The following is a 15500-nucleotide window of genomic DNA, read 5'->3' as shown; positions in this document are numbered from 1 at the left end:
GCAGAAGTCTGTCAAAAGCATGTCGCTGATTTTGTTAGGTTGGTATAGCAGCAGGTTTTTTCATCCAATAACATGGCTTCTATAACTAGGTTTGCATAGCAGTGAGTTTTTTCATCCAATAACATGGTTCATTTTAACTCACACCTCACGCAAACATGGCGGCTGGCGACACGCATCTTTGACGTTCAGTGCTACCTCCAGTTAGAATTATAGCTCAGTGGTCCGATCCGAATCCCGAATGTCTGTTGTGTTTGTTGTGTGTGATTGTGATTGTATTGTGATTGGTTGGTGAATCCAAACATAAACCCTTGCCGACAGACCACCACCGCCCACCACTGCTCGAGGGAACACCACTACCGCAAAGATACGTTGATCAGCCGTATATGGTATATCTCGGTGGTGTAGAGAATAGAGCACCGGGCTGATAATCCGGAGGTAGCACGTTTGAAACTCACCGGAGGCATTAACTTTTTGACTAGATTTTTTCATTATTAGCAAGTTTGGTTGGTTTGGTTAGGTTATGATAGTTTAATTTTATAATTAAAAAATTATATAATTGATTTTGAGACATTTATAGTTTTATTTTAAGAACAACTATTTTTGTTATTAGTAAACCCTCATTCGAAATTTTCGTTATCAGCATGTTTGGTTGGTTAGGTTATGACAGTTAAATTATTTTAAATTTAACCTACAAACGACACGTTTTGACAGCGACAGTGATAGAGATAACAATTTTCCACGAACTGTTCGGCTATGCACGGTATGATGCGTTCTGCACGGCATGGTGGTGGGCGGTGGCGGTCTGTCGGTACGGAACCACCCAGCCCCAACTCTGCTCTGCTTGAAGTTGCTGCTGGTTGCTGGCTGATAGATGTTTGTTTATTGCAAACACTATAGTCTCTCATACTCATATTTAGGTTAATCCTTATCAGTATTAGTTGACATCTGGATTCTTTCCATTTGAAATGGGATTTCTAAGGACGCCCAATGAAAATAAAATCTTACCCGACCCTAATCAGGTGCCCGTTGCTATAATGTAAGTAGTTTTTCTGTAAGTAAGTTAACTTACTAGAAGGATAATTTACTTGGATAAGTTAATAGGCCAACTCGTAAATTGTTTACGTTGCTTATCATTTTTTACTTATCATACAAATTTATGTATTTTAGAAAATACTGTAAAGGATACTAACCTAGTTTTTTTAATTACCTTAAATTAGAGCATTTAAGTTAGCCTCCAAGTCAAACTTAGCCTTACTTATCTGTAGACTAACTTGGTTATCTACATTGATGTAATGTACTACTTAGTCTATTCTGAAAGTCAATGACCTTGACACAGAAATAAACTCAACTTTTTACTATTCTGTGCTGAAATAAAAATATTGCATTGATTCAGGTTAATTACTGTACCTTAGTTATTGAAATTTGCCCTTAGAAATCAGGCATATAAAAAAAAAATACGGACCTAAGTTATTCTATCATGAACTCATAGGCCTAGTAATACAATTTCAGTAGTTCTTTGGTATTTGGCCCTAAACCCAAAGTGGTCTAAACCCATTTTGTGGTTATGCCGGGAATCAAACCTGTTCCTCTCGCATCAAATTACGGGACGCTAACCATTAGGCTAGCAACACGCTCATGTCACTGACCGGAACCTCTTCAAAAGTGCAGATTATCCCTCTTGGAGTGCCCAAAGGATCGGTGGTTGGACTTCTTATTCGATCAACGATCTGCATCTAAATGGATTTAAACCTTATTGTTTGCTGACGATACCACCTTGTACAATAGGAAAAGAACATTGAGCGATTGAGGGCAGTAGCAGACAATCTGCTGGAAATTACCAAGGATTGGATTATAGCAAACCGCTTAAAAATCAACTAGGCAAAAACCCAATCCCTGATCTGCACTCTGCGATCGAGGATAGAACAGGACGAGGCTGTAAAGCTGTTAGGTTTCTGGATTGATCCTAGGTTAGGCTGGAATATCCACACAGAGCCGACTTAAGGTTTGTGTTAAGTTGTCAAGTGTCCTAGACCTTCTCATTCCTTGTTCCATAACCACTGTATGGAATAGAACTTTGGGGTTAATCTCCTTCAGTCCAGGACATACTATTGCTGCAGAAGAAAGACTTGAGAGTCATCAAGTTTACATCTTCCAGCCCAATAGAACACTGCCGACCCCTTTTTAAAGAATTGAATAGCTCACTGTTGTCAGCCAGTTTATGTCCTGAACAGCCTTGTCTTGTTAAAAGAGAACCTGACCAGCTTCAATAACAGAAGTATCCCTCACAACCACGGAACACGTAGAGCTCATGACTTGGACATGCCTCGCTGCCGCCCAAGTCTAATGCAAAAGCGCTACCCGCACTCTGCTATAAAGACCTTTAAATAACACTTTGCCCAAAAGAGTCCTAAGAAACCTAGACCTAAAGGTCTTCAAATGAACACTGAGCAATTCTCTTTTGCAAAGACCACTTTAAAGTAGGCCTTGCAAGAGTTATTTGAGGAACCTCTCATGCTGGGATGAATTTTGGCCACAGCCGCAGTTATTTTTATGTGTTGTAAATATATGTAATTATGGTTTAAAATATTATAATAAATTTGACGCTATCTATCCGTAATCACGGTAAAGATAAAGAAGACAAGTATCAAGTATTCTGGCTTGATAAGCCCTCCTTAAAAATAGAAATAATGTGTGTAACTTAATTTTATATTAAAGCTCGCAGTACAAAAAATACCAACTAGATATGAAATTTAATAGCTTACATTAGGTACATTAATTACTGTAATAACCATAACATTGTATAGTAAGTACAGTACCGGTAATTAATCTTGAGCAACACCAAACTGTAGGCTACTGTTACTACTTAGGCAAGTGGCAAAAAAAAACTGAGGAAAAAATACTATAGCTGCATTGTGTGGATTAGATATAAAAGTGCTCAGAATAAATTTATTCAGTAAAATTTACAATATTGTTTTAATTATTCTACTGTAGGCCTATTACATTTTTATTGATATGTCTACCTAGTACCTATATTACATGTTTAATGAGTTTAAAATAACTAAGGGGTGTAGACATTTCTTGCTTACAAGTTTGGACAGACAGCAGTTAATTGCTTTCATCAAGCTCATCTAGTTTGTTAACAGACCTAAGTTCTGATTTACGAAACTAAGAGCTCACGTAAGTAAAATCAATCTTCTCTATGTTGGTCCCTATAATCCTACCTAAATATTTCAAATCTAAACCAATTTGACTACAGACAAAACCTTACAACTTACTACTAAACAGTAGTAAGTTGTAAGGTTTGTCTTTAGTAGTAAGTTGTAAGGTTTTGTCTGTAGTTTTAACCCCATCCTATTCATATGTGTTTGTTAAACTAATTTTCTGGTTGTATATTCAGTGAACCTTCATCCAGTAGTGATGAGGAGGAAGTGATTGAACCAATTCGACTGCCTGAGCATCAGCCTCGTAGACCTGCCCAGCCAAGACGCAAACTTGTGTTGCAAGCATTGCAGGATGGGATCTCCTGCAGGAACTGCAAAGTGGGCCGCAGATGGTCTCGTAGAATTGATAACAGTATGTAATTTTATTATAGTATAATTTAATAAATATTATAGCCCAAGGATTGTGTTCTATACCGGCAACAAACAATGGCTGAAACATAACTTCCTCGCCAAACATTCCTTGATATGCAAGTGTGTAATAAACCTGCTCCTGCTACTCATGTTTTGACGGTCATTTAAAACTCCTCAAGCATCAGGCTGGAAAAAAATCCGATTCTTAAGGAGTCGTCAGTATAAGTTAACCCACAAACATTATTTACAGGTAGGCTGATCGTGTACATTGCTATGGGTAGAACTGGAAGCAGACTGAGCTTGGCCATGTTGATTAGTAGGCTACTGATACGGTCTCAGGATTATTAGTTGTCTTACACTGGTCTGTTGCAGTGGCAGGGGGGTATTTACTCTATTCTTCCAGTATATTTAGTAAATCCCCTTACTTACACTACTTAAAGAAGTTGTGGAGTATTTCTAGCAATAGGCCTAATACAAGTACCTTCTTTATCCTGATAGTGTTTAGACTGAGAGGTTAGAACTGTGGAAATGTTAGAATCTACGTTCATTACAAGATCAGTCTCACTTCTATTAGCAGCATTTACACTATCAGAGTCCAAGATTTTATTAGGATAAGAATTTTCAATTAATTGCAAAAATCTGTCAAACGCTCAAAGGACTGTGATGTTATTTATAATTCAGTTTATAAACTGCTATCTGTGTTTTTAGAAATGAATCAGATGTTTCAATCTGTATTACTATGAGCCTCAATAAACCTTTTCAGTAGTTACAGTTACACTAGTGCGCGCACTGCTATTTTTTAATTTTTAGATGCATTCCTTCAAAATCTGCTCAAGGGTGAAGAACTACATGATGATATAATCGAACAAGAACCAACAGTGTTTGAGAGACTTATGTGTAATGAGGATGCTATGAAGGTAAGAAAATCCTCATATTCATACATAACAATAAAAGAAAGTGTCCAATCAGTAAACCTTCACACCATCCAGATAACAGCTTAATCGCAGGAAGGTAAAATTGTTGAGTCAGTGGCTCAGTCGGTAGTGCCAAAGACTTCGGGCCCCAGGCAGCGATGTCGTGGGTTCGGATCCTGGTACCTGCCACTAGGCCTACTTTTTATCAGTTCAGTTCACCCTTTCAGTGCTTTACAGGCTCACCCCATGCTTTACTAGATACGTTCCACGCAGAGATCTAAAAGACCACCAACCTGATTTCCTTCTTTTTATAAAAAAGTTAGATATTTGAAAAAAATAAAACAAAATTAGTGATCACAGTTACATTGCAATAATTGAATTCGATCACAATAAAATAAATTAATATCCCACGCAATCTCAGTGACATCGTCTTTATTTCACGCTATCACGATTATTTGTCTTTCATTGTGTTTTCTGATAACACTGTAATGAGAAAATGGAACCAAAAGAACGCCATTAATGAATAGTTAAGAGGCTATCGGCTATCTAAAGAATTTATTTATTTTAAATTAAAATAGACTATACCATAAACTTTAAGCTATTAACAGACTCTTTTTCGATCATGAAAATATCATGTGTATGTATGTTCTCGGTTTCCTGGTCTTCCGTATGAATAATTTAATATACAGTTTACAAACTGCAATACTTGCGAGTAATATATTATGCTGTTATTTTGGTCATTTGACTTGGTTTTGGGTTTAATATCTAAATGGAAACGGCAAAAATTGTCTACTCATTTCTTTTTTAAATTACCTTCTTCCAACTCATAAATTGCAATAAAAAATACACCCATGAATCATGAAATGAGACACTTAACTTAAACTTGTATGTAATGAAGCCAATATATTTAACAGCAAGAATATGTTATATTATCAAATGTTAACGTTACAACTTTCAAAAAAATGTATTTAACTCATAGCCTATAAATTAATTTTGTTCATTTTCTATTTGATTTATTACCAATAACTGATCATTTTAGGCGTGGGAGAATTTTATGTGTCAACCAGAAGAAGAACAGCACGCTTTCCTGACAAAGCAGTTCGCTAAAGTGCGAGAGGCTAAGGCGAGATGTGCCCAAGAGATGTCTGAGAAGCAGCCTGATGGAAGACCTGACGAAGGCAGAAAATACTTTAAGAGAATTTGTCCCCTGGTTCAGAAGTTCTTGAACAGTGAAGAGTTGCCTAAGGTAAGTGCAAAATATTTCGGACTGAGTGGTAAAGGTTATTTATAACAAAACCAGTTCACGCAACCTGCTTAAACTCTGCATTTCTTTGAACTAATTATTTATTTTACTAGTTGATGTGGTAAGTCAAGGGCCCAAAATAATAATCTAAGTACGTTTTTACTAGAGTGTGACAAGACCTGTATTTTCTATCATTCAATTCAATTCAATTCAAATTATCTTCATTCATCAAGTACATTAGAAATATATACATGAATAGTGTCACATTTAAAATAAAGTTATAATAAAATATACATGCTTATAGTAAATAAGAGAATCGTTACATTCTAATAGTAGAATTTTGTCCCAGCGGATTTGGGTTTCTTTTCAAAAAGGTGCAATTTATGAGGACTTAATGCTAAGCTGTAGTGATGGTCAAATCCAGAAATTTCAAATCTCAAAACCGAAACCAAAACTTAAAAAAATCGAATCCCGAATCTTGAATCTCAAAACCTAAACGCAAAACTTTTTACTTAGCTGGTTACAAAGGTCAAGGTTAAAAAAATACAGTACACGTAATCATAAAATGTTAAGAATGCAATCAAAACTGAAAGAGATCGACTCCTGACCCTGACATAGCATAAATATGTGACTGATAATCTTAAAACCCAATGCAACATAATTTTTTATAAATAAAAAAAAAATTAAACTTCTAGCTACACAATCTACAAACAAAGACCTACTAACACCAACCTAAACATGAATATTAGATTAATTAGAACAGTGGTCGCATTTCATTGTGTTTAGTAAATATTGATGTGAAACTGAATCGTACCAGTTATAGTATTTAAGACACCTTTTGAAGTTCAGAATAAAATTTACTTGTTTCATTACTGTTAATGGTGATATGTTTGCTCGATTGCTACCAGCTTATTTGGAAACAGTGTTGAAAACAATAATAATGGCACAAAAAAATGTCAGCAGTTTCAAAGATAAAACTGTCAAATTCTTCAATTTCAAAACTTTTGAATCTCAAAACTCTGTGAATCTCAAAACCAAAACTTTTCCTAATTGATTAATAAGATAAATTATTAAATTGATTCTGAAAGAATTGATTCCTTCTAGCTCAATTTTTTGTCATGTAACAATGTTGTATTTTGGGAAGATTCTGTTGATTTTGTGTAAATACAGATGTATTAGTTTTAAGTCTTTATTTAACCATTGACAATATGTCCTGTTATTATGATGTACTGACAAGTAACTCAATTAATAAATAAACTAATAAATAAATAAATAAATAGGCCAAAAAATTTTACAAAACTAAAACAATTTTAGCTAAAGCTAGGTAAAGGTGAAAAAGTACTCTTCCAGGGAATAAAAAGATGTTTCATGACGTTTCCGCGGGAGACGATGATGATGTCTAAACTTCAAACGGCCATGGGATTTTTTAGTGATTTTGCCGCGATTGCTCATGACGATGATGGCGTTTCTGTGACTCGGGAGACGACTATGGTGTTTCCGTGACCGCGGGAAATGACGATGACATATCCGTGACAGCGGGAGACGACGATGAAGAATCTGTGATCGCAGGAGACAACGATGACGTTTCCGTAACCGCGGGAGATGACGATGACGTTACCGTGACCGTGGGAGACGATGATGACGATCCTGTGATCGCGGGAAACTACGATGACGTTTCCGTGACCGCAGGAGACGTTAACGAAGACATACTGCAAATGGCCGTGGGATTTTTTAGTGATTTTGTCGCGATTCCGTGACCGCGGGAGAAGACGTTCACGTTTCCGTGTGATGATGTCCTAAAATTATTGTTTGACGATGATGACTGCGGGAAATTATTATAATTAAGCTACGATCGCGGAAGATGATGATAACTTTTCTGTGATCGTTGGAGATTATTATAAGGTTTCTGTTACTGAGGGAGATATTCAGGATTTTGCAGTTATTGTGGAAAACGATGATGGTGTTATTACGACAGTGGTAGATGATCACGATATAACCTCGAGGTTGAGAAGTTGAGTATGAAAAGTAAGACCTGAACTACCTGGAATTACTCATGAATTTTCTGGTTGGCCTGGTGAATTTCCTGGACACCCTGTAATAGAAGTAAACATACTTTTAACCACTTTGTAGGCCATTTTAGAATTTAATTTTTAGTTTTGGGTTGGATTGACTTTTTAAAGAACCTTTAGGGTGTAGTAGTTTTGAACATTTTGGCTGCAGTGAAGACAGCAGTTTGTCAAATATATAAACTATTTTCTTCTAAGTATTCTTATATTGATTTCAATTTAAATGCACTCTAATATTTTCACCATAATCTCTATTTAAATACCATTTCAAATGTTAAATGTTTTCCTCATAGAGTGCATCAGTATCTTCTAATCCCAATAGTTTCAAAACTAGCTCTCTGATTGGTCACTGATGTATCACATGACCAACTCCTTCCTTCTGTAGTGTAGGGACACTCTTGGGCAAGTCCTGTTGCTATGAGGACTTAAGACGCCTTCTCCCATATTAATACATTTTCAAATACCATAAACCGCTCCATACCAACATAACTAAATACCGCTGGCTTATAACTAATTGTGTGAAAAAGTGAACTTATCAACATTATAAGCATTTCAGGAAACATCAAAGGGGGTCCCCCAGTCTACACATCAGTTTTATGTGAAAAGATTAGTGTCTCCAACTTTAAAATAACTTTAATTCAGTCCACATTGCTTACCTATAAATTAACATAAATTCCCCACAAGCAGGATTGGTTGGTTACATAATGTCAATTGTAAAAGCTGGGGGTGCACTTGGAGACCTGTTGTGACACATAGTTTAATTAACTGCTCCTGTTTAGGGGACATTGCTGAGTTTGGAACCTTGCATTCTTGAGTTCTTCCTTGCGGAACCCACTGGACAATACATCAGTGATCCCCTTGGGAATGATGACAGGAAAGTCCTTCATGGGCTTGCTCAATATATGGATCTCAATTCTCAGAGTGAGTACTAATAATGTTTGTTTGTAACAGTTAAATGTATTACTTAGCAAGCTCTAAGTATACAGTTGGCCCTCTATAATCTGAAACTTTGGATGCTTGATAGAGACATTGAGGATACGTTGGTAATCCAACAAAGTCAAGTTATATTGTTTTTAAATTAGTTCCTGGTTTTGGTTTCTTGTCCGCTTCTGTAGTTTTTAACCAAATGTAATTATATTTTTAATCTATTTGCAATATGTTTTACCTCTCGCAAAAGTGGTAGAGTCAGTTTTATTTTTAGAGAAATATAATCTCACATAGGTTTGATTGCAACAGATTGAATAAAAAAATTGACATCATGAACAAAAACATTAAAAAATTACTCGGAAATACAGATCCCTCCTTCATTGACATAACTCAATTGCATAGAAGTTGCTTCAGAAGTCATGGACTTCATCTCAACTCAACTATGGAGGTAAACAAAAGCGTGTTGAATCCATTGTAAATAGTGTTCAGGCAAAGTACAGTGGTTAATGTTGAGGAGAGTGTGTCAGCGAGGACAACACCTGCTGCAAAGTCGCTGAAGAAATTCCCACCACTTCCCTTACAATCCAGTAACGGACTCAAGCCAACCTCTCTGACTGAAGAGCTAGAGAATTCTAACAACATTGCTCTGGTTGAGGCAGATATGAGGGAGTACCTTGAGAAATGTAAAAATGACCCAGAAACTGTGTTCGCTCACACAATACTCACAATATTATTTTAATTATTTGTTTATTGTGCTCTTTCATCTGTGAAGTGGTGAGCGTCAAAGAAGACTCTCCCCATATGCAGATGTACAGTCTTTGTGAGGATTTTTCTTTTGTAGCCTACTATTTATTCTTTAACCAAGATTGTAACCTCTGAACTTTGGAAATAAATAATATTCTTATTCTTATTGTTCTTATAGGTATAAATAAATATAGAATCCCAATCAAGAATCACGCCGAACAAAATTTCATGCATTTAAAGTGGCCATTGTGTAAAGTAATGTCTAGGTCAAAACAATTTCATTTCACTCAGTATAAATCTTTAGTTTTGGGCTTTCAATCGTAAAATATATATTTTTAAGGATTGTTTTTATTCATGTAAATCAGATAAGATCACAGTTATAATAGTCTAGGCATATTAGGAAAGTTAGCAGAAAGTTTAGGTACAGTCCTAATCATCACTTTTATTTATGTTTTTTTGGGTCGCTGAACACGAATATGAGGTTTGCTGACAGATATTTTGCCCGGAACATTGGTTATTTTGTGAAAAACCTTAAAATTTGGGCACTTTTTTGGGTTTTTCGGGCAAATCTCGGTAAGTATGGGTTTTTGAGAAAATTCTGCTTTGTAAAATTAAAGATGACAAAATTTACTAAAAGTTTCCTATATAATGTTTGTTTCTACGACGAACCGTTTCGCCACTAGAGCACACCAAAAAAGGCCAGAAGTACAAAAAATTAAAAACATTGCTAAATGCTGCCGTTTTACATTAGGTTTCCATGGAAACAACCCATGTTACGATAATTTTAACTATTATTTCATGATAACAAACTGAAACACACTTAAAAATACCCCCACCACAGCAAACCTGCAGACTAAGCGAATTTCCATTTCCCTGATTGGATTTACACTAAAATGTCTCCTTAGAAATATCACATTTATTCCCTATTTAAATAAAAGTTTAACGAGTACCTAGGTTTGCTGCAACAGGGAGGGTAAAAAGGTGTTTTTTGTATAATGTAATAATTTGGTATGAAATGAATGCATTTTCCAAATTTGATCAAAATATGTTCATAAACAAGCAAACTACAACAGTTTACTTAGTCTCCATAAGAATAAAATGAGCATTTTAAATTTACAGATTTTTGAATTTTCTCCGTAACCATTAGGTGCATAACAACGCTTTAATATACTAAATTATTTGTTTTTTAAGCTCTACAAAATGGTATGGAAAGAAATCGCTAAATTTTATGTTTATAGGGTCAAAAATAGGAAAAACCAATTTTTACCCCATAAAAACCCCCATAAATCCCTTTTCCCATAGTCCGATCATGCTGGGCAAACCCAAAAATGAAAATAAACCTTAACCGTTTTACAAAGGTTTTACATTGGGTTTCCATGGAAACAACCCATGTTACGATAATTAGAACTATTTATTTATGATAATGAACTGAAACACTCTTGAAAATCTATGCCAAGATGTATGACTGACTGCTGGAACATTTCCCGTTCCCACAAAATCCCCATTTATTTTCTCAGCACAGGGATGTTGCTGGCCACCGGGTTGACTGCTATAGTGATTGAGTAAAAAAGGATGAAATACAATAAAAGAGTTGTAGATAACTTTTAACTTTGGTAACGTCAAATTCAGACTAGTAGACCGTGTCCAGCCACTTGCCATAGTGAATAACGCGATGAAAGTAGAGAATTCTTACCCGTATACCCCAAAACATTGTGGTCAGAAGACACACTAGTTAGTTTATTAGTGAATTTCCCTATAGGGAATAAGCTATTACCGTATAACTCATGGTAAGACCTGGACCCAGGACCGATTTATTTTTTCGTTTTGAGGCCCCTAGAGAAAATTCATATATGTGTCCGTTAGGGTGAGAACTCGACAAAAATCATCCGATTTTGATGAAAATTGGGACAAACGTGTAAACCTACGTCTATTCGAACGAGTTCGCGAACCAGCATGATCGGACTATGGGAACAGGGATTTATGGGGGGTTTTATGGGGTAAAAATTGGTTTTTCCTATTTTTGACCCTATAAACTTAAAATTTTGCGATTTCTTTCCATACCATTTTGTAGAGCTTAAAAAAAAACAAATAATTTAGTATAATAAAGCGTTGTTATGCGCCTAATGGTTACTGAGAAAATCCAAAAGATCTGTAAATTTAAAATGCCCATGTTATTCTTATCAAATTTGGAAAGTGCATTCATTTCATACCAAATTATTACATTTTACAAAAAACACCTTTTTACCCTCCCTGTTGCAGCAAACCTAAGTACTCGTTAAACTTTTATTTAAATAGGGAATAAATGTGATATTTCTAAGGAGACATTTTAGTGTAAATCCAATCAGGGAAATGGAAATTCGCTTAGTCTGCAGGTTTGCTGTGGTGGGGGTATTTTTAAGTGTGTTTCGGTTTGTTATCATGAATAAATAGTTAAAATTATCGTAACATGGGTTGTTTCCATGGAAACCTAATGTAAAACGGCAGCATTTAGCAATGTTTTTAATTTTTTGTACTTCTAGCCTTTTTTAGTGTGCTCTAGTGGCGAAACGGTTCGTCGTAGAAACAAACATTATATAGGAAACTTTTAGTAAATTTTGTCATCTTTAAATTTACAACGCAGGATTTTCTCAAAAACCCATACTTACCGAGATTTGCCCGAAAAACCCAAAAAAGTGCCCAAATTTTAAGGTTTTTCACAAAACAACCAATGTTCCGGGAAAAATATCTGTCAGCAAACCTCATATTCGTGTTCAGCGACCCAAAAAACATAAAGAAAAGTGATGATTAGGACTGTACCTAAACTTTCCGCTAACTGTCATTTATATTCCTAATATGCCTAGCCTATAAGAACAGATAGGCAATTTCGTAAACTCTTACCGTTGTACCGATAAGTAATAGTATTTCTATTAGTGTTTACTATTTAGGATACAGAATGAGTCATGTGTTCATAGTTGTATTTTCGTAATTAATAAATAAAAGTTTGTTTCTCAGTACTTTATAAATTTGTTATTTCTTAATCAATATTTTACACGAGGGTAGGGTTCAAAACTTTTTGTTATCAGAAATCTTTTCTTTTTTGTGTAGGCCTACATTGATTTTCCCCTTTCATGGAGGAGATATTTATTTGATGACATAATTTCTCACCAAAATGTTAATGCACAGATATATGACGACATATCAGAATTTATTTTTTTTGTGAATTTAATGTAGATATAAAGAACAGATTAACAATTCTTAGTCTAAATATTATAAGTTATAGTAAAAATATTTTCGAGCTGATTATTATTCTAGATAGTTATGCATATAATTGTGTTGTGGCTATGGAATGTTTTTCTATCATTGAAATCTGTAATATGTAATTTGGTCTAAATAAGAATGCGATAAATAAATGTAAAGATTAATAACAGTCATTACTTTGAGTTTTATAAAAAGTGGTTTGCAATGTTCAGTGTCACTAGTTCTAAAAGTTGTTCTAATGATTTTTTTCTATATTGTAAGTATGTCATGCACAAAACTCGAATGGCCCCAAAGAGTAATGCCATAGGGAACATAGGACTGACAAAAAGCAAAGTAAGCTACTCTAAGATATTCAAAACTCATATTAAAATTTAATAAATCTAACAAATCTAATAAAGGATTTTCATTTTGTTGTGTTTTCATATTTCTTTTAGAAACTTGCGCTAACAAGTAAACTGCTACCAACCAGCCTCTATCTCACCCTCTGAAACACATTTAAGTATTATTTTTGCTTATATTTAATACTTTTCAATTATTCGATTTCCAAACAAATCTACATAATAGTGTGAAGAAATATTACTGAGTCAAAATGTTACTATCAAACCTTGTTTCAGGCTTTAACTCTGAATTGAGCTGTGATCATCGCTGTACCAAGGTGACCAACTCTAAAGACACCTTCACTGCTCCTGCCGTGCTCTTGTCCGAGTTCCTTGGAATCAGGTAGGATCAGTAATTATATTATTTTAGTACCTCTGACTATTTTTATACAACCAAACAATCCATCCCTATGTTAAATTTGTCGCCAGTTTTTCAAGATCAAAATCATCGTAGTTGATGTGAGTCACCAACAGATTGTTCTGATCTAAATTACAATTATCTGTCGAATACACAAACTTTTTTACCATGTCAAAAATAATTAAATGACTTCTTGTGAGCGAAAGCAACGGTTATGACTCATAAACTTGGTCAGCAACAAAAAATAAGGTAGAAAATGGATTTGAGGACACTAGCGCATTCTGTGACTAACACACACAACTACGTTCTTTTCTTAGCAGTAAAACATGTAAGCCACTGAGCAATCTTAAACGTTGGATTATGTTATCGTTGACCATACACAAAATAGACTTCCCATTTACTGTAAAAATTTGAAGTCAAGAAAATATATGAAGTTCAGGACCATCTCACCAGAGGGTACTAGTGAATTTGGTTAAATTTTAATTAAAATCAATGCAGTATCATAGCAAACAGCTGATTAATTTATCGCTTGACACAGAATATTGTAATTAGTTTGTTAGACAATCACAACAGATTGCACCACGTTTTTTGGCCACAAATTTTTACATTACATACATGGGAATTTTATTGTGTGTATAGTCAATAGTAAAACCCAGTGCTCGATTTGCGGGGGAACACGGCGGAATGGAGTTCTGGCACCTCTCTTTCAGAAAGAGAAAAATATTGGCATAAATAGGTACAGATATCATTAAATAGGTTACAGTTCCGGCACCTCAATTTATATAAATCGAGCACTGGTAAAACCTATTAGGTAGGCCTACTTTGTTGATCCCAGGTATAAAGTCATCGATATTATCCTATTAGAACCATTTTAAACGGTATACCCTTTTAATCATTTTTTTAAATATTTGAGTTATTTTCATGAACTAATGTCTTTCATACAGTTTGAGCTCTCCAAATAGGGTAACATATTTTTGTAAAGAAGCCAAACATAAACTTCTTAATTTATTTGTCACAGGAGAAGTAATTTTTCATTGTTTCAGCTGATGCTGTTATGAAGCCAACAATACTTCAGCCGTCCATGTCTGTGGATTGCAGTTAAAACTCAAAGATTGTACTTTAAGCCCGAAATCTTGTATGGTTTCCAAAATTACTTGTTCTGTTCAGTCATAATATTTTCACCCATCAGTGGGTGTTCAACCATTGTTTGTGTTAACACTCTTAACAGTGTTGAAAACCTTACCTACTAACACAGTAGGTATTTGATTGTTTTAACAGTTACCCACATAGCACCGAATATTTATTTGATATCAAATAGCTATCAAATTTTTGACATTTGAATATCAAATTGATATTCACGAACATTCATTTGATATCAAATAAACGTTCAATTTAGGTTCAAACGTCACTCAATTTTACATCAAATGAATATTCAAATTGAATATAAAATAAATATCAAATTTGACATTCATAAATTTATTGGTAAAATATGATTAAGAGAATATGATTGAATTTACATTCACATTTTAAATATGATGGTGATAAATATTGATATATAACATTTTTGACATTCGAATATTAAATTGATATTCGCGAACATTCATTTGATATAAAATAAATGGTCAATTTAGGTTCAACCTCAATTAATTTGACATTAAAAAAATATTAAATTGAATATCAAATAAATGTCTCATAAATTTATTGGTAAAAAATATGTTTAGAAGAATTAGGTTGCATTTTTTCACATTTCAAATTTCATGGCGATTAAAATAATAGCAGTTCAGACCTCTATACTGTTCTTACCTTGATTTGACTTATTATTCTGAAGTTATAGGTAGTTTGTTAAAGTTCTTGGGTTACCCAAAAATGTAAATATATATATATATATTTCTTATTTGACAAAGCATTAATAAAAGTATCACAAAACATATTTGTTTAAAACAAAATTGCATTCAAGGAAAACATTTTAAAGAAAAAACGTTGTTTGTATGATAAAATAAGTTTAATTAAAAATTATTTAAACACAAATATAAAAAAGATATGTACAATTTACAAAAAAAAT

At 34.3% G+C, this 15500-nt stretch overlaps 1 protein-coding gene across 1 annotated transcript; it reads left to right on the top strand.

The window, feature by feature from the left end:
- Positions 1–904: 904 nt before the first annotated feature.
- On the top strand, positions 905–14781 carry LOC128997852 (uncharacterized). The gene is made up of 7 exons (XM_054423614.1): positions 905–1036; positions 3398–3573; positions 4383–4489; positions 5526–5732; positions 8575–8716; positions 13318–13423; positions 14482–14781. Exons 1-7 carry the CDS (start codon positions 966–968, stop codon positions 14483–14485), a joined length of 813 nt encoding a protein of 270 aa, XP_054279589.1. The 5' UTR covers positions 905–965; the 3' UTR covers positions 14486–14781.
- Positions 14782–15500: the final 719 nt, after the last annotated feature.

Source organism: Macrosteles quadrilineatus, unplaced genomic scaffold (genome assembly GCF_028750875.1).
Source record: "Macrosteles quadrilineatus isolate MER2022 unplaced genomic scaffold, UCM_ALF_1.0 Scaffold_7__1_contigs__length_78375512, whole genome shotgun sequence".
NCBI classification, from domain to species: Eukaryota; Metazoa; Arthropoda; class Insecta; order Hemiptera; family Cicadellidae; genus Macrosteles; species Macrosteles quadrilineatus.
Note: the sequence above shows the minus strand (reverse complement) of the source record. Positions and strands in the feature narration are given on the sequence as shown.

Bases quoted from the DNA above. Each gene is read 5' to 3' on its own strand.
- LOC128997852 (XM_054423614.1), top strand. From the start codon at position 966: ATGGGATTTCTAAGGACGCCCAATGAAAATAAAATCTTACCCGACCCT. The intron at 4,490-5,525 runs GTAAGAAAATCC...TGATCATTTTAG, and splicing joins GTAATGAGGATGCTATGAAG to GCGTGGGAGAATTTTATGTG. The intron at 5,733-8,574 runs GTAAGTGCAAAA...GCTCCTGTTTAG, and splicing joins ACAGTGAAGAGTTGCCTAAG to GGGACATTGCTGAGTTTGGA.